Source organism: Aspergillus candidus (genome assembly GCF_002847045.1).
Source record: "Aspergillus candidus strain CBS 102.13 unplaced genomic scaffold BDW47scaffold_22, whole genome shotgun sequence".
In the NCBI taxonomy this organism is placed as follows: Eukaryota; Fungi; Ascomycota; class Eurotiomycetes; order Eurotiales; family Aspergillaceae; genus Aspergillus; species Aspergillus candidus.
Window position 1 is genome coordinate 192095 of NW_020194027.1, and position 21413 is coordinate 213507.

The 21413-nt window shown below is 51.0% G+C and overlaps 8 protein-coding genes across 8 annotated transcripts; 3 read left to right on the plus strand and 5 right to left on the minus strand.

The window, feature by feature from the left end:
- Nucleotides 1-847: 847 nt before the first annotated feature.
- On the minus strand, nucleotides 848-2208 carry BDW47DRAFT_105746 (uncharacterized protein). Its single transcript, XM_024812631.1, has 2 exons — nucleotides 1485-2208; nucleotides 848-1409 (listed from the first exon to the last, which is right to left on the minus strand). The coding sequence occupies exons 1-2, from the start codon at nucleotides 2127-2129 to the stop codon at nucleotides 1008-1010; spliced, it is 1047 nt and encodes a 348-aa protein (XP_024672066.1). The 5' UTR covers nucleotides 2130-2208; the 3' UTR covers nucleotides 848-1007.
- An 853-nt stretch (nucleotides 2209-3061) lies between these two features.
- Nucleotides 3062-4493, minus strand: BDW47DRAFT_117566 (uncharacterized protein; the record flags this gene model as incomplete). Its single annotated transcript, XM_024815094.1, has 2 exons — nucleotides 3062-4175; nucleotides 4246-4493. The coding sequence occupies 2 exons, from the start codon at nucleotides 4491-4493 to the stop codon at nucleotides 3062-3064; spliced, it is 1362 nt and encodes a 453-aa protein (XP_024672067.1).
- Nucleotides 4494-5023: 530 nt separating this feature from the next.
- On the plus strand, nucleotides 5024-6921 carry BDW47DRAFT_105750 (tyrosine--tRNA ligase TYS1). Its single transcript, XM_024812632.1, has 4 exons — nucleotides 5024-5211; nucleotides 5288-5851; nucleotides 5916-6154; nucleotides 6232-6921. Exons 1-4 carry the CDS (start codon nucleotides 5091-5093, stop codon nucleotides 6469-6471), a joined length of 1164 nt encoding a protein of 387 aa, XP_024672068.1. The 5' UTR covers nucleotides 5024-5090; the 3' UTR covers nucleotides 6472-6921.
- A 1072-nt stretch (nucleotides 6922-7993) lies between these two features.
- BDW47DRAFT_105752 (uncharacterized protein) lies at nucleotides 7994-8552 on the minus strand (the record flags this gene model as incomplete). Its single annotated transcript, XM_024812633.1, has 1 exon — nucleotides 7994-8552. One exon carries the CDS (start codon nucleotides 8547-8549, stop codon nucleotides 8070-8072), a length of 480 nt encoding a protein of 159 aa, XP_024672069.1. The 3' UTR covers nucleotides 7994-8069.
- A 2460-nt stretch (nucleotides 8553-11012) lies between these two features.
- On the plus strand, nucleotides 11013-12782 carry BDW47DRAFT_31261 (uncharacterized protein). Its single transcript, XM_024818724.1, has 2 exons — nucleotides 11013-11526; nucleotides 11845-12782. Exons 1-2 carry the CDS (start codon nucleotides 11266-11268, stop codon nucleotides 12511-12513), a joined length of 930 nt encoding a protein of 309 aa, XP_024672070.1. The 5' UTR covers nucleotides 11013-11265; the 3' UTR covers nucleotides 12514-12782.
- A 3149-nt stretch (nucleotides 12783-15931) lies between these two features.
- BDW47DRAFT_131729 (efflux pump antibiotic resistance protein) lies at nucleotides 15932-17951 on the minus strand (the record flags this gene model as incomplete). Its single annotated transcript, XM_024817381.1, has 8 exons — nucleotides 15932-15999; nucleotides 16050-16155; nucleotides 16220-17060; nucleotides 17117-17240; nucleotides 17287-17384; nucleotides 17433-17515; nucleotides 17575-17711; nucleotides 17759-17951. 8 exons carry the CDS (start codon nucleotides 17949-17951, stop codon nucleotides 15932-15934), a joined length of 1650 nt encoding a protein of 549 aa, XP_024672071.1.
- Nucleotides 17952-19172: 1221 nt separating this feature from the next.
- Nucleotides 19173-20014, minus strand: BDW47DRAFT_117570 (YoaK family protein; the record flags this gene model as incomplete). Its single annotated transcript, XM_024815095.1, has 2 exons — nucleotides 19173-19786; nucleotides 19849-20014. The coding sequence occupies 2 exons, from the start codon at nucleotides 20012-20014 to the stop codon at nucleotides 19173-19175; spliced, it is 780 nt and encodes a 259-aa protein (XP_024672072.1).
- A 799-nt stretch (nucleotides 20015-20813) lies between these two features.
- On the plus strand, nucleotides 20814-21365 carry BDW47DRAFT_125762 (uncharacterized protein; the record flags this gene model as incomplete). The annotated part of the gene is made up of 3 exons (XM_024816440.1): nucleotides 20814-20961; nucleotides 21018-21048; nucleotides 21101-21365. 3 exons carry the CDS (start codon nucleotides 20814-20816, stop codon nucleotides 21363-21365), a joined length of 444 nt encoding a protein of 147 aa, XP_024672073.1.
- Between the last annotated feature and the right edge of the window lie 48 nt (nucleotides 21366-21413).

A 21413-nucleotide genomic window follows, 5' to 3' on the forward strand; every position in this document is an offset into this window, starting at 1 on the left:
TATTTCAGAACTATGGAATGATCAATTTCAAAAAAATAAAATCACTACTGTTCTAAGAGAAAAGTCGATGATTCCGCAACACCTATGAGGCGACTAGTCTCTGCAAGACAAAAGGTTCCGTGACGCCCATTTGAAGATGATCCTGTCTTTCTAATAGTTGATACCGAGACCATCTGAGTAATATCTTTCAATTTCTCGTAGTCCAAAGTCCAAATCTGACTACAGTCCTTACATTCTAGTGCCACAGCATCCCTTGCGCTGGTGTTTCCATGCTCAAACATCCATGGAAAATACCATTACGAGGCATCTACCAGGATGACTCCTTATCACACATTGAATCTGAAGTAAGGGGATATTATGTTGGTTGATTATCTCTCAATCCCTTCTATTGTGATTGGCGTATCTGGGCTAGAAAATTACTGGTGACATAATTGTTCTAGAAGCTAACCGGGCACAAATGGTAGTTTCAGAAAGAATTAACTACTTTCAGTTAGAAGTGCATACAACCCCCTTTCAAGGGGATTAATCAACCATTCCTAGTTGACGGTTTCTTGGAAGGCACTCTGTAGTGAACAGTGCTGCTATGAAATTGCTGGTGGGATAAATCGCTGTACTGCCATATTGCTATCTATATTCGCCACTAATCCATAGCAAATAGTGAACTATGCAAGCGTCCTCAGAGCTCCTACCTGGTTTCACCAATTAAGATATTATTATGACCCGAGAATTATATATCTTGTTGACTAAAGATCCCCGGAAGGTATATCTGGTGAGTCTGGTAAATCATTATAGACAGAGCGAGAAAGTACTGTTCTATGTTCTTACTGCGCGTGTATTGTCCTCAAAAGAATTCCAATAGAAAGATATATAACAATAAACCAAGCCCAACGTATTCTCATAACCTGTCAGCTATACCTTCCCAATTCTCCATACAAAAACAAATCATAAGCCATAGCTAGGTAGTAGGAGACAATGTCTACCCCAGATATATCACACTGAAGAGATACCTAAGGCCCACCCTTACGACCTTCCTCCCAGTACTGCTCGCCCTTGCTCCGACAGGTGCCAACAACGCAGTAATACCCACCACCCGCATTTCTCTCATTGGGCGAGGTCAGCGTGTAGTCGGCTTCAGGGCAATGCGCGCCACAAGTAGTCATAAAGCAGTCCGTATAGCCTTCACGGTGCACCTCGTACGCCGTGTGGGCCGTTTTGTACCAGATGCAGACTTGGTCGCCATCCTCCCCACCGCACGAGTATATGTTGCCGGTGGACCAGCTCTTTGAGACGTCAAATCCACCGGTAATCCAGCCCGCGCCGGACAGGGATGTAGAGAAACCGATTGAGTAGGATTCGGTCTCCGTGCGGCCGACTGTGCAGGTTTTGGCATTTGTGCAGTCGATATTTTCCTGTACGGCCATACAGCGTTAGTCAACCATGTCGTGGCTTCATTCAGATGTATTGGGTTTGGTCCTGGTACGTACGCTGATCTGCTTATGCAAATATCTCTGTTTCGGGTTCCCGTCTCCGCGGAGGTCGATACCGTCGTGATCGGGGGAACACGGGTCCTCCTCGCGGCTCTGCAGGCCGTGAACAACTTCAGTAGTAGCGTTGGCAGTCACCTCACCGAAAGCGAAGTCTCGCGCGCGGTGGAAATGCATCGTTCCCTCGAAGCAGTTCTGTCTAGTCGCAATCGACATCCTCTCCAGCGACTCGGCTGGGACGGGGACATCGTCACAGGTCACGAGCAACTCGTCGTCGTCGAACATCCGGGTGCAGGTCACGCCTCCTGAGATATGCGCCTTTGAATGCACGCGGTATTCTTTGTCGTTGATGGTGATCTTGCCCGAGCCTTTGGGGTCGATGTCGACTGCGACGGGGAAGGAATCGGGGGCGGTGGAGCCGCCGAGGGAGTCCGCGCACATGTGCGCGAGAGTCTCCTTCGTGTCTGGGTCCGTGATGGCGAACTCGGTGTTGGAGGTTGCCTTTTCGTGCTGCACGGTGACGCGCACCAGCTTGAGGTTGGCATCTTTGTTCTTGGGTTCCTCATCGCCCTTGGGGTAGGGTGAAGGGGCAGCCAGAGCGGCGCTGAAGAGAGTGGAAAGGGCGATTGCTGCGGTGAACTTCATGGTGGGCGAGATGGTTGAACTTGGTACAGGGCCTGAAGCTCTGGTCTGGGAGACTCGATTCCTGGCATGCTTCGCTGGGTATTTATATGTCGGCCGTCTGAGGTCGAACGTATACACGTCTTTATCGTATGAGGACGTGAATAGTACATAGATCGGTCTTCGCCCCCAAACACGGCCCCCGCCCGATAGATTAAAGATTGGCCTCAGTGTGACTGATACTATCCACAGACTCCATCCAGTTTTGGTTGTCCTCGGGCACAACACGCCCAATCAGTATACACTGAACAGACTTCAATTGTTGGATGATGTATACCGGACCAACACCCATAGGGCTCAGCCTCTCCGACCCGTCTCTTCGAACTACGGATGAAACCACCGAGTGACATCGGCGGCGTGGAGCTGACGTGAGGAAGCGCCGATCTTACCTGGGGAAGATACACTATTGTTTGACGATCGATTACGCGGGGTCTGCAGAAACACCCCAGGATCGTTTTAGGTCCGATCTAGTGCCAGGTCCGGTAAAGTGAGCTTGCTTTCGCGCGACTCATGGGTCATTGACCTCGGACTGTGCTTCGACAATGAGCTGATACATTGATCTATGGTGCCAGGCCATGGCGCCACCAAAAGCCTAACTGTTATTACCGGTGTTTGACTGGTTCGTCGCTCCTGGCCAGGTAGTAGTCTGATGGTTCTTCGAATGGCTCATACCCCTCTTCACCCCGATAGTGGCAAAGTCAGTAGATGTATTGAATAGCATGATTCTATATTTATAACTGGCTAACACTCAAGCGGGCCAAGAGCGGCAAACAGGGTAGAATTTGCGAGCGTGCTGTGACATCTCATCTACAAGCGTGACAAGGTATGGGTAGTTAGCCCGCGGAAAGAACGGTCTAATCAAGCCACCCACGCCAATTTTCATGGCCGCAGTCTCACTAGTCAAGACTTTCCTCGAGCGCCCGTCGGCTCAAGTCGCTTTGCACCCATTGCTCGATCAAACCCACGCTATCCCCAACGAGATAGTCGTAGTTTGCGCCCCGCGGGATAAACATGGACTGATGCGCCAACACTTCGTCCATGTCCTCCATAAGCACTGGCGTCCAATGGGCGTTGTCGTCATGCCTCCAGTGATGAGAAGGCAAGAGGATAAACTTCCGGAGTTTCTGTCTCGAGAGATCCGAGCTGGGGGAAGAGGCTGACGTCGAGAGGGACACGCTCTCCGAAAGGGTCTGGCTGCTCTTCTGATCGGCCGAGGTAGATGATGCAATACTAGTGAGATCGACGGTCGAAGAGTCTCTTCTACAGCTGCCGTCTTCGGAAGCCAGGGGAGAATGGGGCACTGCCTTCAAATTGTGCTCTTCGAGTTTCAGGTTGCTAATCGTAGAGGTAGCAGTTTCAACGTCACTGGGAACACTCGGGGTCCCAACTTGGGGCGGGGTTGTCGTCAACTCTCTAGTCTGGTCAAGGCCTTCGGGTTCCGTTGCTGGTCTCTTTTTGGTCTTATGTGAGATGCGACCAGTGCTCGCAGTGTAGTAGTTGACGAATCGAACTCTCCGAGGGCTGTATTCCGCAGCCTCCAGCTCTCGTAACTGCCGGTATCGCCGACGAAGCTCGGAGTAGTTGTTGACGCAGTTGGCAAATCTCAGCGGTGACACAAGACGGTCAACAATAGAACGCGATAGATTGTCGGTGTTCTTGTTGACAAAATGCATCATACCCTTCAGGAACCCACGCTCCACCAGGCGCACGTCGTTCCGGAACGGAGGGTCAAAGTTAGGGTTGAATGGGACTGGGTTAGCTGGCGGTTTGAAGTCCAGGCATTCTTCCTCGCCTGCGAGTTTATCGTCAAATGCTGGGCCTTTCTTGGGGATTGAGCCACTAGCGCCGGTTGGAATGACGCGGGGGTGGATCCCCAGAAGGGGAACGTCGAAGTTCACCAGCCCCAGAATCCGATGCTTTTGCAGAAGCGCAACGTCTGCGGCTAGAATCCCACCGAGACTGTGCCCCAGTAGGATGACATCCAAATCATCTGCCTCATGGGGTGACAGCCTGTAAGCATCATCATTAGTCCGTGGTTCGTCGAGGTAAGATGCCCGCTTCCTGCGACAGTAACACATACCAGGCGCTGAACTGGGCCACCGCGGTTTGGATTTCGCCATGAGATTTATACCGCGGATATATGCGGGTGTAGACCACGTGAGATTCGCTCAACAAACCGGCCAACAAATCATGGATGTGCGCTGGGAGGTCTTGGAAACTGGCTTCTGAGCCCATGAAACCATGGATGTACACGAGGAGTAGTCTACGCCTGTTGGAGTTTTCCGGTGCTCCAGGCCCAGCCAGCGACAGACTGGACAGGGAACTCATGACCGCATGGAGTCCGACCTCAAAAGGGGTGGTCGACAACCCAGGGGAGATATGTTGACATGGTGAAGCAGGTGTCTATTCTCGGGGCAGGAACCGCCACTACCATGCGGGCAGCCTGGGGGATCGACTCTGCACGGCCCGCTTGCTTATTAACTGCCAGGTCTACAGTGCGCCAGCCATCTGCCTGACGGACACTTCAGCTGGTTAATACCTCTGGACAATCTACTAGACCTATTGGATAGTAAGTCCCAAAGAGATCCGACGCAAGGAGGTTCAAGTGATATAGGTTGTTATTTCTATTGTTGTTGTTGTTGTTGTTGTTGCTGTTGCTGGATCCTCAGTCATCCAGGCTGACAGATGCGACGCTAACCGTATTTGGCAGGCGTAGTCAGCTGACATAAGGCAAACACCCCCGGTGTGGAACAACTAAGCTCCGTCCCGATAAAGAATGATAACGAAACACGATAAAGCCTGAATTGTGGGGCCGACGCGGAAGTTTTCCCTTTCCTGCCCTGAGTCACCCCCGCCATCGCAAACTCGCACCACCTCACTTATACTCCTCTAACCTCCCATATTGGAAATAGATCCAGCGCAATCATGGCGACTCTCGACGCAAAGCAAAAGTTTGACCTAATTACCGAAAACCTCGCAGAGGTGCTCAATCCCGAGATCATCGAGGGCATTTTGGCCGAGGGGCGGAGTCTGAAGATCTACTGGGGTGGGTTGGCACCTACCCCTACCCGGGGTCTACATTGGGAGCCAGTTTGCTAACGGGCTATTTATCGTCATAACAGGCACTGCGCCGACGGGGAAGATCCACTGCGGTTACTTTGTCCCCGCCATCAAGATCGCCCAGTATCTCGCCGCGGGCTGCAACGTGAAGATCCTGCTGGCCGACATCCATGGATTCCTAGACAACCTCAAGGCTCCCATCGAGCTGGTCGAGCTGCGTGCGGAGTACTACCGACGGACGATATCGGCCGTGCTCGAGGCTGTGGGGGTGTCTCTGGAGAAGTTGGAGTTCGTTAAGGGAAGCAGTTACCAGAAGAGCCCCGAATATATCATGGACGTGTACAAGCTGTGCGCCGTGACGTCGGAGCACGACGCGAAGAAGGCCGGTGCGGAGGTTGTCAAGCAGTCCGACAACTCGCCGCTGAGTGGCCTGCTTTACAGTATCCTGCAGGTGCTCGACGAGCAGCATCTCGACGTGGACTGCCAGTTCGGAGGACTGGACCAGCGCAAACTGTTCACGGCTGCCAAGGAGTGGTTGCCGAAGTTGGGATACAAGGAACGCGCCCATCTGATGAACCCGATGGTGCCTGGCCTGCAGGGTGGCAAGATGTCTTCGAGCGAGCAGGGTAGGTTTTCCTTTCTTCCTTTCTTTCCCCTGTTGTTTGTTTTGATATACTGACAAATGAGCAGACAGCAAGATCGATTTGTTAGATACGCCCGAGGTCATCACCAAGAAGATTCGCAAGGCCGAGGCATCCCCCAAGGTGGTGGAAGAGAACGGTGTCCTCGCATTCGTGGAGTACGTGCTGCTGCCGGCTTCCGAACTGAAGGGACAGCGGGAGTTCCGCGTTGAGCGGGAACGCGACGGCTTGGAGCCGCTGGTCTACACGAGCATCGAAAAGATGCACGAGGATTACAGGGCGGACGTGGTGTGTTTTGCTCCCATTCTTTTTATTTCCCTCTTCCACGTGACTTGCATTCTTCGAAACAATACTAACCTATCTAGCTATCGCCACAATTGCTCAAACCCGCCGTGTCCAAGGCCCTACTGGACCTGCTGGCCCCGATCCACGCGGCCTACCAGGCGGACGCCGAATGGCAAGAGATCACCGACAAGGCGTACCCCAGCACGGAGAAGAAGAAGGTCAAGAAGGTCAAGAACAAGGGCACGCGCTACCCGGGAGCCGGGCAGGAGTCGCAGGGATTGCCCGACCGTACGAAACAGGACGCACCGGTGCAAAACTAGACGGTGACGTTCCTTTCTTCCCATCGCAGTGCGGGCCTCATTCATGCGCGGAAAGATAGAGCGGATACCTTCAAAACTGGACATTTGTAGCGTCAGTCAAAAATACATTGCATAGCGATATTGGCATACACTATCCACCTCTCGAGGGGAGTATCAGTACAGTAGACCATGTGCACGTATAAACTAATGTAAACCACATCACAGAATCAGGGCACACGCCCTGCATTACGCTCCGATCGATAGGCATCACAGGTGGCGATCTCGGCACCACCAAGTACCAACAAAGTAACGCCCGGCAGTCAACCTTGAAGCCTCAGTAGACGATCAGCACCAGTAGGTAACCTACCTTAGTAAACCAAGTACCATCCGCAGCATCCACCCGCAAGACGACTCAAGACAAGGCAAACGACATGACGCCATGAAACGGATCGAAATAGAAATAGATATCCGCCAAACAAGACAATCCTGTCGTCAGAGGTATCCAAACCTGCTGAATCCTAGACTAGTACCTAAGTACACTGCCACCCCGACCATCCAGTCAACATCAGCATCAGCATCACTTCAAGCGTACCCTGTCCATTAGTACCACTCAGGTACCTATAGAACCTACTAGGCAATCACCATTCGTCACTCTCGGGCCACCTCCATCTCATACCATGCAAAAGTAGTGTCCTCGTGCCAGAGACACCCCCGTCCCCGCCCCATCAGCCCCGCACTTCGCACCGTCATAGCAAAGGAACTAAGAATGTACGCATGTACCTACTAATGTGAATCACAATCGGACTATACCTATTCTGGTACCTGCGACAGGGAGGCACTCAGCTCCAAGGAGGGGTAAAAGCCACTCCTGTGATCCAATGTTCAGTCTGTCCATCCAGGCAGCCAGCTCAAACCAGTCTGACCAATCCCGTCCGTCCCAAGGGGGAAAAGGATGGATGGAAGGGCGTGTGGAAGAGTCCCTGCCTACCTATGAAAAGACAGGTAGAAATGACAGTTCACACACCTACCGATCGGAAGGATCCACGGCTGCAGCGCTGCGGAGTGTGCATGTGGTGGAATGTCTCCAACCAGGACAAACAGACCTACTCCAATATGAGCCTAAAATGGATTAAAACGAATAGAAAAGGGAAAAAAGTCCTCGGACGAGCGGTCGAACTCCTGTTGTCCAATGGACTGGGATGCGGAAGCGGAAGGCTGCAGTGATTAGTTTCGTTTCTTCTACGGCACTGCAGTCTGTCAGTGTCAACTGGGAGGGGCGCAGTTGGTGGAAATAGGCGCTGGGCCAAATGGATCCATGCTGGTTGTACTCCGTATGTCCAGCTTATAGGTCGCAGGAAGTACCACTTAGTACGGAATACTGGGGTATGTTTTGGTGGGTCTCCAACTAGTCGATATCAATTATTATATCAATCTTGAGGTTATTCCACCACACTCCATATCCAATACACTTCCTTACGAGTCAGAGACAGAGTCCAAACAGGCTAAAGTCTATCCCAGTCAGGTAATTAAACGAGAAGGATCGTGTAGGGCTCAGGGTAAGGGCTGACCACGATCCCACAAACATCCCTGCATGGTCGACCCCAAAAATTCCAACAAGATCAACAGACCAAAAAAAGAAAGAGAGGGAAAACCAGCAAGAGATCAAAAGGAACGGGGGAAAGAAATGACCAGCCTCCTGACGATTCCCTCCATTCCAAGACCCCCCCTGAGACATTCCTCCGACGCGCACTTGATCGGCGTGAGACCTTCATTTCACCCCTTTCTGCTTCCTCCATATGGTAGGATATCCATACATACTCCGTAGACAGCTCCCACAGTCCCTCAGTAATCAGAAGGAATTCATATGCAAGAGAATGCGACAAATCACAAAAACAGGTCAGCTGTAACCCAGGATAGGAATTCGGCTTCCGTCCCGGACAGTTATGCAGGGACACCATCAATAAGCTTCCAGGTGGGATGGGAGGAGGATGATGTTGATGATACCTGTCGGTACACAATCCTCCCAGTGTAGCGTTGTGTCTCTGTATGTACCATACGGTACCACGTACACGTACGTACTTCTTAACCAAGCGATCCATGCGAGGACCGAAAGTTTGTACCTCTGTCGGATCCACTCTGCACAGGACACACACAGGAAGAAAATGAGTCTAGATCATCTAGTTTAGATTATTCTGGCAAGGAGAAAAACTCTGACCGGATATCAACATCATGATAATATCACTCGGCTTATCCACCGAAGCGATATAACTAGTACCAGGATAATCAGCCGTGTGCCGTGTCTCTGATAGGATCCCGTCTGCCTAGCGATTTCCGACTTATAGCGCAGTTGGATTGATGATATCCGTGTCACCAATGAGGCATTAATCTGACATGAGTAATTCAGCAGATTATATATCCCTCATGTATTTATATTAAATTGATATATCCTGGGTCATGGTTGTGGAATGGTAAGTTGATGGTCGGGGTTAGCCGCCGTGTCCAACGTAGGAACTGCCCAGCCCTAATCTCGTCTTGATTATTCGTACTCCGGAGACCATATACTGTCTGCCTAGTTGTAGTTATCGCCATTGTTAATGCCAGTTTTGTCTACTCTTCAGTCACTGACTCGGGCGAAAAGGTTGAATTGTCGGACAAAGGAATATTATGATAAAAGATGAAATGATGCAATAAAGAATACGATGGACAGATGGAAAGATCGACGCCATGTGCGACGTTGCGAAGGTGATTTTCGGGTCAGCAGGGCCTGCGTCACTCAGGGGAATTATTAATTCTGTATGGACGACTCCGTGAGGAGTTCCCTGATCCTGGTGTCGCATGGAATTTATATTAACATATCAATATATTATAAGTATAATATCAGTCTAGTATTGACCATACTACATTAATAATATTGACATGTCCGTGCGAGTGGCTGCTGCGCCGACGCCTTTATTGGGTGGATTCAGAATTTTCCTCTTTATTTCTCATTCATTTTTCTTTCGTGTGATATTATTTGTCCTTCTCTCTTTTGAACTATCTAGGAAGATTCTTTGAGAACCATGGCCTGTATTACGAAGACTGTGCCATCTCCAGCGACGGTATTTTTCGTCCATGAATACACCCATTGACACCATCCTCAATCCTCGTATATCAAATTGGGGCACAACCCTACTGATGGATCTCCCCCACAAGTTGCGGTCTGTAAACGGCGTGGTTGCTGCCCAGCAGGATCGCAGCGGTAAAGCCCATCGAACGACTGTTGCCCAACAACCATTGTTTACGATCCACTCTCCACCGGAGGACCCATAGACCCATACAGGGCATCTCGATGAGCTTGTTTGGCGGGCTCCTTCAGTAGTGAGTACCGTGGAATCGCAACGGGATCGGCCGGATCGAGTCCATGGGATGATTCCCCGCTGATGGACTCTGTATCAAGGATATCAGATATCGTAATGATCGTATTCTTCCGGCCACCACACCAGACTCCGCCACGGCGTAGGCTTCCACCACTGACTCCATCTCAAATCAGGCTCGCTCAGCTGAATGAGCCTATTCGAGGCTATTCAGCTCAGGGAGGCAACGATATTAATAACCTGACCCTCGCCACATGTGACATGCCACGGCGTGGCGAAGTCCACTGCAGTCCAGTTCTCCCTCCCAATCGGGAATGACTCACTCTACCACCGGGGAAATTTTACGACCCGCAAGGGCGGATGGCCCTGAAACCTAACTGAAAGGTCGAAGCCCTAACTGGTTATTCAATGAGTGGTGATAAGAAGCTGAGTCGACAGATGGGACATGTTTCGAGAATGAGTCAAAACATATGCAACCCGATCGATCATGCCCAACCAATGGTCATGAGAGAGTCATGACACACCGTCGACGTCCAATCGAGACAAACCCAGTCTGACTGAAGTGACTGAAGGGACTGAAGAGGTCGAAGAAGAGTGACCCCTCGTTGGGCCTGAAACGCGCCCAAGGGCTGCAGGTAAGATACGGTCACGACAATACCAAAACCCGCCCAGCCCGCGCTAAACCGGGGGGGAAATACTAGTCATACCCCCCAGCCCCATATCACATCCTAATCCTATCAGAATGAATATCCTATTATCATTATATTATTATAATGAGGTTTATTGTTTTTAATGGCTGCTGGGATTGATTAAAGAATTTTACATCTATTTTCCACTGGTTGTAATAACTAACCGACCTCCCGGTCTCTCGTCCTCCTCCCTCCTCTCCCTCTATTCTCTCTCTCTCTCTCTCCACCACTCGTCTACGGACTCTTCCCCCCTCCCAGAATATTGATATTTTCACTGGGTGGGAATATCATCTCTTATTTGGCCCGTTTGGAAGGTCGATAGAGGTTTCACGGTAGAAGGAACCCGTTAGACATAGAGCTGGTGGACTCTCGGTCAATCTCCTCATAGTCACTCCCAGCGCTTAACTACCCATATACCAACGACCATCTTTTCAAATGCACTCTCAGCTCACCTCCTCTCGTCCCTCCTCTCCCCTTGCAACCGTGCCTCGGTGACGGTCCCTGTCTTGATCTTGATTTTTTCTCCATTTTTTTTTCTCTTTTTTTCCCCAGCGATATCCGATTCCTGTTTCCCGGCGTCGATCGGTTTGTTCTACACGATATCCTGTATAATATATCTGGGTTCTATTGTTCTTTTTGATTTCTTTTCTTGCCTGATCTAAATTCGTTTATTTTACTCCACTTTTCCATTTCAAGGTTTACTGCATCGTTGTGATTGAAAAGTTCCGGCTTTGGTTTTGCTGGTGTTGGTTTCTCATGCTCATTCTTCGATAATGTATCACTATCCTCAACCCCCTCCGGGGTGGCCCTACGACTACATGGCCTCCCCTCCTACCTCTCCTCATTACGCCTACTACGCCTCTCCCTTCGCCACCCCTTACACCTCCCCGCGGAGTGCCTCCAAGCGTCACGGCCGCAAAGCCAGCTATGCGGGGACCACCAAGGACGGCTGGCATGGCGCCGCCTACGGGCCCGCCGCCTACCATCCCGAGGCCATGCCCGACTATGGCGCCCCTCCGCGCAAGCACGACTATGTAAGTGCTTTCTTTGCTGGCGGTGGTGACGGCGGCTATCCGTCTAGTCGATCACGTCGTCGCACTACCATGTCTGGCATTCCCATCGATCCCACCGGTCCTTACCCGTCGCATCAGTCCTCGCGCAAACGATTTGTGGATGTGGTCGATGATGGTTCCGACGGTGAAGCCTACGACGACGAGAACTACCCCCCCTCGCGATCCGCCGCCGCCGCCGCCGCTGCCGCTGCCGCCGCCTCGGGCGCCCACCCGCCGCACCGATCTCCGTCGTCCCGCAAGCCCAGAGCCCCCACTGATAAGCACTTTGTCTATAACCAGGTCCCCGTCTACGATGATGCCGACACCGCGAAACGGTCGCGCGCCCGCCGGCAGTCGACATCGACACGCACGCCCCAGAAACCCAGGCCCACCCCGGCCGCCAAACCGGCCACCCACGCCACGGACGAGGACGCTGCCCGCGCGGGGATCCCGCCTGGGTACTCGATCAAGAACTGGGACCCGACGGAGATGCCGATCATCCTGCTGGGCAGCGTGTTCGACGCCAACTCGCTGGGCAAGTGGATCTACGACTGGACGGTGTTCCACCATGGAGCGTCGACGCCCATGGCGGATGTGGCGGGCGAGCTGTGGCTGCTGTTGATCAAGCTGGCAGGCAAGGTGAAGCGGGCGGACGAGTGTGTGGACCGCATCAAGCGCACGGACGCGCACGAGATGGTCGAGAGTTTCCTCGAGAGCGGCGAGCGGCTGTGGGGGCGCTTCAAGAAGCTGCTCAAGACGTGCGAGCAGTTCATGTGGAAGGCCGCCAAGCGGGAAAGCGGCAAGGGGCCGGTCTCGATGGGTCGCAACGCCGGCTGCGAGTTCGTCGAGTCTATCTTCGGCCGCGATCGCGAGCTCGAAAACACCGAGAAATTGATGCACAGTATTCGAGTGTGGGATATGCGGTTTGACGCCAACTGCGAGGAGATTCTCCGACACCCGACCGCCTAGACTTCCTCAACCCTTTTTTCTGTCGTTTCTTTATACCGTCCTTACGGAAGGACTCACCAAAAGTATTGATATTTGGCTGCGGATTTGGAATGAATATCTGACAGCAACACGGACGGCGCAAGCCACGGCTTCTTTCTTGATTGATTCACGGATCCAGCGATGGGTGCATTTGAGCGCGTTTGTTTAGTTGGGATACATCAGTCAAAATGGCTGCTCGTTCTGACAGAGGCTCATTTTGACTGGCTCATTTAACTGGGCTCATATTAACCGGGGACCGCTATCAGCGCGGAGACCGGCATATCATTTTCCTATGTTTTCCCTATGTTTTATTTCCTTTGTCTACTACTAATTCTGTGGATGGATTTCTCGATCTTTTCTGTTACTGGTTCTGTTCGCTTCTTATTGATTGGCTTGTTCGCATCTGGCATTGCAAGTTTTGAGCCCGGCTGGCTTCTTTCCTGTCTTCGATGATACCATTTTGCGCTGACTCGCTAGCTTTTTTCTTCTTCTGCTTGATTTGTCGGGCTTGTTTTTGTTATTATTTGCAGTAGTAGATGGATTCGTTCGTTTGGTGCGTACATAGACCACACCCACTTATTTCTACCTTATCTAGATCAATATAGTCTCACTACCTATCTATAAGGTATACATGTATGATTGAGTAGATTCAGTATTCTAGAATATACTAAGAATGTACTGCATTCTAGAAACCCAATAGCTCGTATAGATATTAGGCTGTGATGCCTTAGGTCCTAACTATAGTATTAGGTAGGTAATCTGCCTTACAGGTAGTCGGCGATAATGTCTGTGGGTAAGGTAATGGGCACTGCCTAGTATATGCAGCTAGTGTGCGGCATGCGCCTCCTACGTAGTGTATATATGTAGGCAGACTTATAGGTGCTTGCGATGCTATTTATGTAGTGATCTGTGGGTGGTACTGTTCGTAGTGCGGTTGTTTCCCTCGCGGCGGATTGATAGTAAATGGGTAGATAGAAGCGATATCACGCAAGCTGCTAACATCTGAGGGAGTTATGAACCTGTAGTATCTGTAGACAAGGCTGAACAGAATGAAGCAATGATGGAGGTATACGTGATGGTTCTATTGGGCAACTAACCGGTCAGTTAGTACCCTAGTACCTGTAGGTAATAAGTAAGAAGTAGGTGAGGAAGCTGATCAGGCCAGGCCAGGCTTGCCATGCCACCAGTAGGCACTGAAGACAGCCTTGTCTGACCATGCACTATATATGCAGGGTGCATGCAGTTAGCTAATAGCGTAGATACTTCCTGTCTACAAGTATATACAGTTCGTATATGTATGTATATTGGTATAAAGCGTGTAATACGTACTGTATCATACTACATGTATCAGCGCCGCGGCGGGACTCGTGGATTACTAGGTAGTTGTCATCTGTCGCGATATAAAATAACAAGATTACTCACCGAGGGTAAAAGTGACATGATATTGTTTGTAGCCGAGTGGTATTCCTCCCCCACAGCCTCCTTCTTTGTCACTTGGGAATGCCTATTCTACCTGCTGCCTCATCTCAATCTTCATCTCCCCCACCCACCGTGGGCTTCCTACTTTAAACCACCATCAACAAGTCTCCGTCTTTATCTCCTGAATCCGATAATCCTCTGCTACAACTGGCAAAGGAAGTGAAGCAGGAGCCATTTACCACCAACCAGAGATTTAAAAAGTTCTTAGAAAACCGGCAACAAGCACTGCAACAGGATCAAAATGGGGATCAGTATGCGATATCGCGTTCACATCTGTCCCCCCAGCGCAATTATCGAACCTGCCGTGCCAGATCCTGCGCATGAACTTGCAATAAGATCCTTTGACTTTTCATCTCACTGGACCTACGTGTAATGAATAATTACTATAAGATAAGACTCTTTAGCTCAACAACGACCAGAGTGGGAAGCTGGAGAAAGGAATCCGACCCCTGAGATAATCATACAGACATGGGAGCTTGTTCTCCGCAGAGAGGGTGTCGTTACAAGATCATCCCCTCATTCCGCGTGTCGTACAGCGTCTCTCAAGCCATCTCGAACAAATGGCACGACACCTGTTACGGAGAGACTACCAGGACGGCGCTATCACAACTCCCACAAAGCTCACTCTTCCCTTGAGCAAGGTTGTTGGCCGTCTGTCTCGTCACCCCCGGGAAAGTGACTTAGTGACCCCCGAGCAAGACCTGACACATCTCGCTGAGGATATATAGAGTGAGCAATATCTCTTGTGAGTTGTTAAACGGGAAGCTTGAATTTGTGACGTAGGCATCGGGCAAGCCCCAGCGCCGGGCCAAACTCTCTGATGATCATCGAAATCCGGATCTGAATATGAAAAGGGCTCTTGAATATGTTGCGGATTGAGGCCCAACGAAGATGAACACGACAGCCTCATATACAGATTTAATTCTGTTAGGGTTCCAAATAATTGAATTTATTTGATATCATCTTGCATATAAGGCCTCCAATTAGATGTCGTGCAATCCCGGGACATATGTGTGTAATTTTATATATGTAACATGCATGTAATATGTATAGCATGGGGTAGGACTACCCTCCTTAGATAGCTAATTAATTACTGGTTGGTTGGCCTAACTTTATCGACGTCAGATCACAGAAGAAAGAACACCTGGCACCAGTGTGCTGCTGCCGAGGGTAGCCGGTATGTATATACTAAGAAAGGTAGGGAGGCTCCAATCCTCCGCTGTTTGTGATTAGTGGAGGGGTATAGTTCGGATTGGGCGGGTGGTGTGGTTATTGGTAGATGGAATGAGGCGAAGAACTACTTGCATTCATGTGATATTCCACGCATATTGAGTCTATACTTGTTCAAGGCTGGCATTTGAGTGCTTATTTCTACTTACTCAGTCATGTGACCATGGTGCCCTGACTGCAACCACTGGTATTGATCACAACACCCCGAGCCCGCGACACTGTCATTTCCCTCTAGTTCTGCCTTGGTCTGGATATGACGTGGTCGCTGTGAGTCATGCTGACTATCATCCATGTCAGGTTGGGACTCGTAATACTAGAGGTGGAAGATGACATTCACGCCGGGTTGAACTAGCGAGATGTATATTCTCTTATTGTGGCTGGACGGATGTTTAGTATCATGAGATGAGTTGTATATTAGGTTGTATATTACTGTTCATTGATGTGTGGGTCAATCTTTCGAATGTTTTGGTTTTATATTTCGTATATTGCTAGTCCTGATCATAACCCATATACAGCATACGAGTCAAAGTACTGTAGGGGTAGAGTCACTATCGACATAGATCTAGCCGTCTTAGATAGTCCAAATGTACCGGCATTTTGTTGCTTGTCTCTTGGAATCATCGGATGTCCCAGTAGCACATACCGCATAAACCATTCTCAACATCATAGGTGACTCGCATCATCCATCCATCTACAACCGATGCTGCCTGACCATCCATCCCAGCAACGATCCTAAAATCGAGCAAAGCAGAGAAATGACTAAAAAGATTAGCATCAGCCAGGAAAATTGTATAGAAGAAAAAACACACCATAAGTCCCCTGCAGCCCATCCACATAACACCGAACTACAACCTCGCGGAGTCGACCTTCCAGCCCAGCAATATAGTTCGTATCGGACACGGCGCGGCGAATAATCTACCCTTATCAGCCTATCCCAAAGACGAAGAAAAGAAACGAGAAACAAAGAAAAGAAAGTTACCTCATCCGCCTCAGGACCATGCAACCTTCTTCCTAACTCCCGCCGAAACCCCAACCCCAAAACCGCATTCGTGGTCGTAATCCCAGTCATTATAGCCAGACTGACCACTAGCATATACCCGCTCGTCGCCATCGCGACCTCACCTGGTTCCAGCAGCGCCGACATGGCTACAAATGCCGCCGCAGAGGAAATCCCCGAACCCAGCCCACCGGGCAAGATATTCAGCGACTCCCAGGGGGACAGGGGCTGGTCGCGCCAGCGGACGAGAAGCAGCGCGTAGGAGACGGCCGCGATCGGCCCTGCGATAATCAAGAGGAGCTTGTAGCGGCCCGTCCGACGGATGACGTAGCCGGCGAGCAAACCGCCGAGGGTATTCCCTGCGACGGAGGGAATCATGTGAGCGCCCGCGCGGGTGGTGGAGGCGCGCTGCGAGACTTGCATGTACAGCGGGACGGCGAACACCATGCCGATCTGGGCTGTGGACTGGAGGAAGGAGATGACGTAGGTAATGGGGACGTTGCGGTTCCTGTAGAGAATACGCAGGTCGAAGATGGGCTCTGGGGCGAGGGTCTTGGACGTCTCCACCGTGATGAAAAGTGCCCCTAGCGCGAGTCCGCTGCTGCTGAGGAGGAGCGCGGGCCATGAGACCCAGGAGAAGGCGTGACCGCCGCGGTCGAGGACCGTAATGAGGGATATGATTGAGGCTGCGAGGAGGGCGGTGCCGAGGAAGTCGACTCGTCGGATGGATGGGGCGTGGGTGGTGTCGGGAGGGGCGACTTGCAGTTTGGCGATGACTAGGATCGCGCCGGTTACGATGAATGGGATTTGCAGGAGGAAGAGCCTGGTTTGGTGAGAAGAATTCTAGTTGTCGGGGTGCTTTGATAGAAGGAGACGCACCATCTCCAGCCGACGGCGTCGGTCAGCCAACCTCCAAGTGGTCCACCGACACTGCGGCCAAGTGTCATGGCGATGTTGATATAGGCGCGCCACGAGGCGAGTTCGCGCCGAGGAACAATGTCTTCTCGAGTGAGTCATTGAGTTAAGCCCTTGGAGATGACAAGGCTCACCAGTAATTATCACCGACCCCAAGGTCATGATGCCAGCCCCACCAATGCCACTGACGGCACGGCCGAGAATCACCATCCACAGACCGTGGCCGATTCCCCTTTAGACGTTAGTGAGGTTTCTCGCTAGCGAGATAGTATCAACCCACGAGATCAAACATCCAATTGCGAAGAACGCATATGCTACGAGAAGAACGGGCTTTCTGCCGTAGATGTCGCTCAGTTTTCCATACTGGTTGGTCGCGTCAGCCCATGTTCTTCGGGATCGCTCGACGCGTCGCTCTACAGTACCATGGGTTGCGCCGCACAGAGACTCAGCATGTACCCTGTAGATAGCCAGCTTGCGTCCTGGAGGCGCTGGAACTGGGACGAGATAGGTGCAGCAGCAGCAATGACCAGCGTGCCGTCAGCACTGGTGATGAACTCGCCTGGGTGCGTCAGTATCTGTTCAAACCCGCGAAATCTCAAATCCTACCAAGGAGTAAAACACCCACTACAGTAGACACACTGGTCAACAGTTTCACGGATTGTTCTGTATGCGCCGGCCGCGCAAGAAGAGGATCCTCCTCGTCGACCCCGCCATGTTGGACGTATGGCTGGCGATCATCATTGGCAATCGTCTGGTATGACGAGTGGTGCTCGCGCGGTGCCTTATCCACCGCTGTCATAATGATGTTGTGAGATGTGACAGTAAATCATTTTCAAAATCAAACTATTATCAAGGAACAAGCGGTGGACGGTCTGCAGTGGTCTTGATGATAAATCAAGCGGTTGATACAGTGTACTCATTGCGGTGCAAAAGCACGCAATTGAATTAGCTCGAAAATCATCTATTAGTAGGTTATTTGGGATATTATCTTGTTTAAAGAGACACTATGACTCTCTATAACAATATCTACCTCAAAATTCTGGATATTGCAATAGACGGTGGTGGGGCAGTCATGAAGGCTAACCCTAACATGGTACGGGGAGTCTTGACTATAAAAGAACAGATCTATCACTGCATCTAAGTTATGATAGTTGCAGAAAGAGTCTGATTCACACCTGTCAGAGGTCACTATGGATAAATTCAATTGAAGGCCTGGAATTTATCACTGGCAGTGTCCTGAACCGGAGCCAGACAGTGAATGCTCTCCATGGATTTGAATTTCAGAGACTTTACACTTACCAAGTCATATTCTCCAGACTAGCTATATCCTTTGCAGCCAGAGTACTTTTCATGTATCTACCATCTTAACAGACATGCTGATCAAAACAATGACCAGACAATATAAATATACTCAATATGATGAACCCAAACCTGAACTAATACTCCACTTGCCTTGTTATACAATGCCACAAAAACACGGCAAGACCCATGAAGGTAGATATCAACCCTCATCCACCGATATACCGGTTGTTTTTGCTTTCTCTTTCGCAGTCTCAAGGCGTGCAGGCAGCCCGGCTCGACTTCTCCACAGATTTGTCTCTCCACGATTCGTGCAAGATACACTACCTCCGTGACCACCAGCGCCTCACAGACTTATAAACCAATAATCAGCAAGCACCGAGATGTGTCAAGACAAAGCTTAGTGAAAAACTAGGAAAGTCTATGATCAATGCTATGAGGCTTCTCTAGGACATCATTGAATGAAAATATCTTAGCTTATAACAAGAGACTAGGTGTGACTAGTAGGGCTGCTTTCAAGGATTATACATTTTTTACACGGGTAGTCTACACAGGCCTACACATCACAAATTTGGTATATGCAGAATAAATTCATCTCTATAATTATTACTACTAGGGCGTATATACACGCGCTCCAAATCAACATCAGAGTATGATCTCGATGCTCACCCGTACACACCCACAAACTACCATAGTCTAATCTATAACATCACATTTACAATCACTTCGTCTCCTGAGTGGTCTCCCCCGGCCACACCAACCACGCCAGAGCAACCACAAACTTTATCCCCGCAGCCATCCACAACGCCGACTCCATCCCCCCACTGCTCCGACTCAGCCACCCACCCGCAATGGCCCCCACCAACAGCGCCACGACGCCCCCGACGCGACGGTTGCGCTTAACATTCGTCAAGGGCCCGCGCACTATCTGCGGATCCGTCGCCACATCGAAGTAAACGCTGGTCAAGACGACGGTGGGGATCTCGGAGTAGCCTAGCGCGCGACTGGCGGTCATGGCGCCGGCGGACTGGAAGGCGAGAAGCGCGATGGGGATGAGTTCGAGGAAGAGCGGGCCCGACTGTAAGGTCATGTCGGCGGGAGTGTGCGGGATGAGGTCGGCTTCGATGAGGGCGACGGCGATGACGACGAGGATGGCCTGCACGAGGAAGGAGACGAAGAGGGCGACGCGGGAGCGGGCCCCGACGCGGCGCGTGACGGTCGAGAAGATGAGCGCGCCGAGGAAGAAGCCGACGATGGAGACGAGGGATTTGAGCCAGCCCCAGGGTTTGTTGTCCGGTAGGTTGGAGGCGCCTAGCCCGAGAAAAATGGTGTTTCCTGTGCGGGTCAGTTTGGTTCGGGGTCTGTGTTTGGAATGAGAGCGGGGGGAAGGAACGTACCTGTTTGCATGGCGAGGAAACAGGACCATGCGTTGTAGGCTGCACTGTCGCAGAGGCCTGTGTTTAGACACAGGAGCAGACAGATCAGGTCGGCATTGCGGGGGTCCACTGCTTGCTTCCACCGGTGGATCCGGGACGGGCGATGCGCCTCGAGATCTGCTGTCATGATGGTCGTCGGGTGCGTCGTCACTTTATCCTCCATTGCTTTCAAGGATTCCAGGCGGGAAAGAGGTAGAACGAAGCAGGGTAAGAAGAGATCTGGTGGTGGACGCCAAGGGTTGTGGGGATGAGTCAAACCGAGGTGCAAATTTTCGCGACGGATACTAACGATTGGCGCCGGAGCTGTTCCGATACGGGTTCGCGGTGTAGCATTCTTTCCGACATCCTAGACACCTTGCCCGCACTCTGGCATATTTGACGCATGACAGTCGAGCAGTCAGGTCAGGGTTGTGAAGGATTCTATTCTTGTTCCAAACGTCGACATCCAGACCACTGCCAGACAAGCGACATGGATGCTGCACGGTGGATCAGCTCCACGCCCCACCGATAGGGCTGAAGTTATATTTGATTGGCGATGCCTGTGTATCACATTGTTGGGGATCGGTAGATTGGTTGATAACCTTCAATCCCAGACTGATCCCCATGTACCATGGCAATTCTATCTGATATCACAACGATATCGAAAACGATACAAGTTCAGATCAGTGGACGGAGATGAGATGCGAGTATGATTACTAATCGTGTGCGGATGGATCTTTACGGGTCCTTCCGATCCGCTCCGATCGATCTGGATGACTTCAAGATCCAATCCCATCGGATTAGATTCCAATTGTCCTTCGACTTCATGGTTGTGTCAGTATTAGAGGCAAGAGTGATACAAGAATGACATAGTCAGTACAGCAGACAACTTGCCACGTAGCCAAGCTAACATTTGCTCTACTTCATCAGCCTAGGCTGAAGGAACAATGAAATCATCATCATCCATCGATCAGAAACTCAAATCCACCGGTCAACGCATCAGCGACCCCGGTTTCTGGGGCATCCCTGGTGCGGAGAGGGGAGGAGAGCGCCATGTCGGCGTCATCACCGCATCATGGCCTTGCCACCGCAGTCGTAAAACACGCCCATCTCCCGCTCCAGGGACACTCTATCAAAGCAATACCGTGAAGAGGAATCTAGCAGTGTTTCTATCCACACCAAGTACGTTTTGTCTTTGAAATTTGACTTACTCTGGCGATCTAACGTTTTTTAGAACATCCACCATGGACACAGCCAAGCAGTACGCCCGATCGGCTCAACAAAAAGCCCAGGAGAAGACCGGCATGGACATGGGTGCTTCCAACCCCCATCAGCCCGACGTCAACAAGTTGAACCCCGAGGAGTACTTCGAAACCACTGTCGATAAGGACGGCCACATCGTCGATGACCGATATGCGTTCACGGATGGCGAGAACATTGGCAAGGGCAGAAGGGATGAGGCGGATGCCTTCGAAGCGGCCACGAAAGATTTTGAGTAAATTGGTTGCATATGCATAGGGGGTTATTACTGAGGCACACTCTTTACT

Excerpts from the sequence above, each read along its gene's own strand:
- BDW47DRAFT_31261 (XM_024818724.1), top strand. The coding sequence starts at position 11,266 with ATGTATCACTATCCTCAACCCCCTCCGGGGTGGCCCTACGACTACATG. Across the intron at positions 11,527-11,844 it reads CTCCGCGCAAGCACGACTAT|GTCCCCGTCTACGATGATGC; the intron begins GTAAGTGCTTTC and ends GTCTATAACCAG.
- BDW47DRAFT_105746 (XM_024812631.1), bottom strand. The coding sequence starts at position 2,129 with ATGAAGTTCACCGCAGCAATCGCCCTTTCCACTCTCTTCAGCGCCGCT. Across the intron at positions 1,410-1,484 it reads ATTTGCATAAGCAGATCAGC|GAAAATATCGACTGCACAAA; the intron begins GTACGTACCAGG and ends ATGGCCGTACAG.
- BDW47DRAFT_105750 (XM_024812632.1), top strand. The coding sequence starts at position 5,091 with ATGGCGACTCTCGACGCAAAGCAAAAGTTTGACCTAATTACCGAAAAC. Across the intron at positions 5,212-5,287 it reads GAGTCTGAAGATCTACTGGG|GCACTGCGCCGACGGGGAAG; the intron begins GTGGGTTGGCAC and ends TCGTCATAACAG. Across the intron at positions 6,155-6,231 it reads AGGATTACAGGGCGGACGTG|CTATCGCCACAATTGCTCAA; the intron begins GTGTGTTTTGCT and ends TAACCTATCTAG.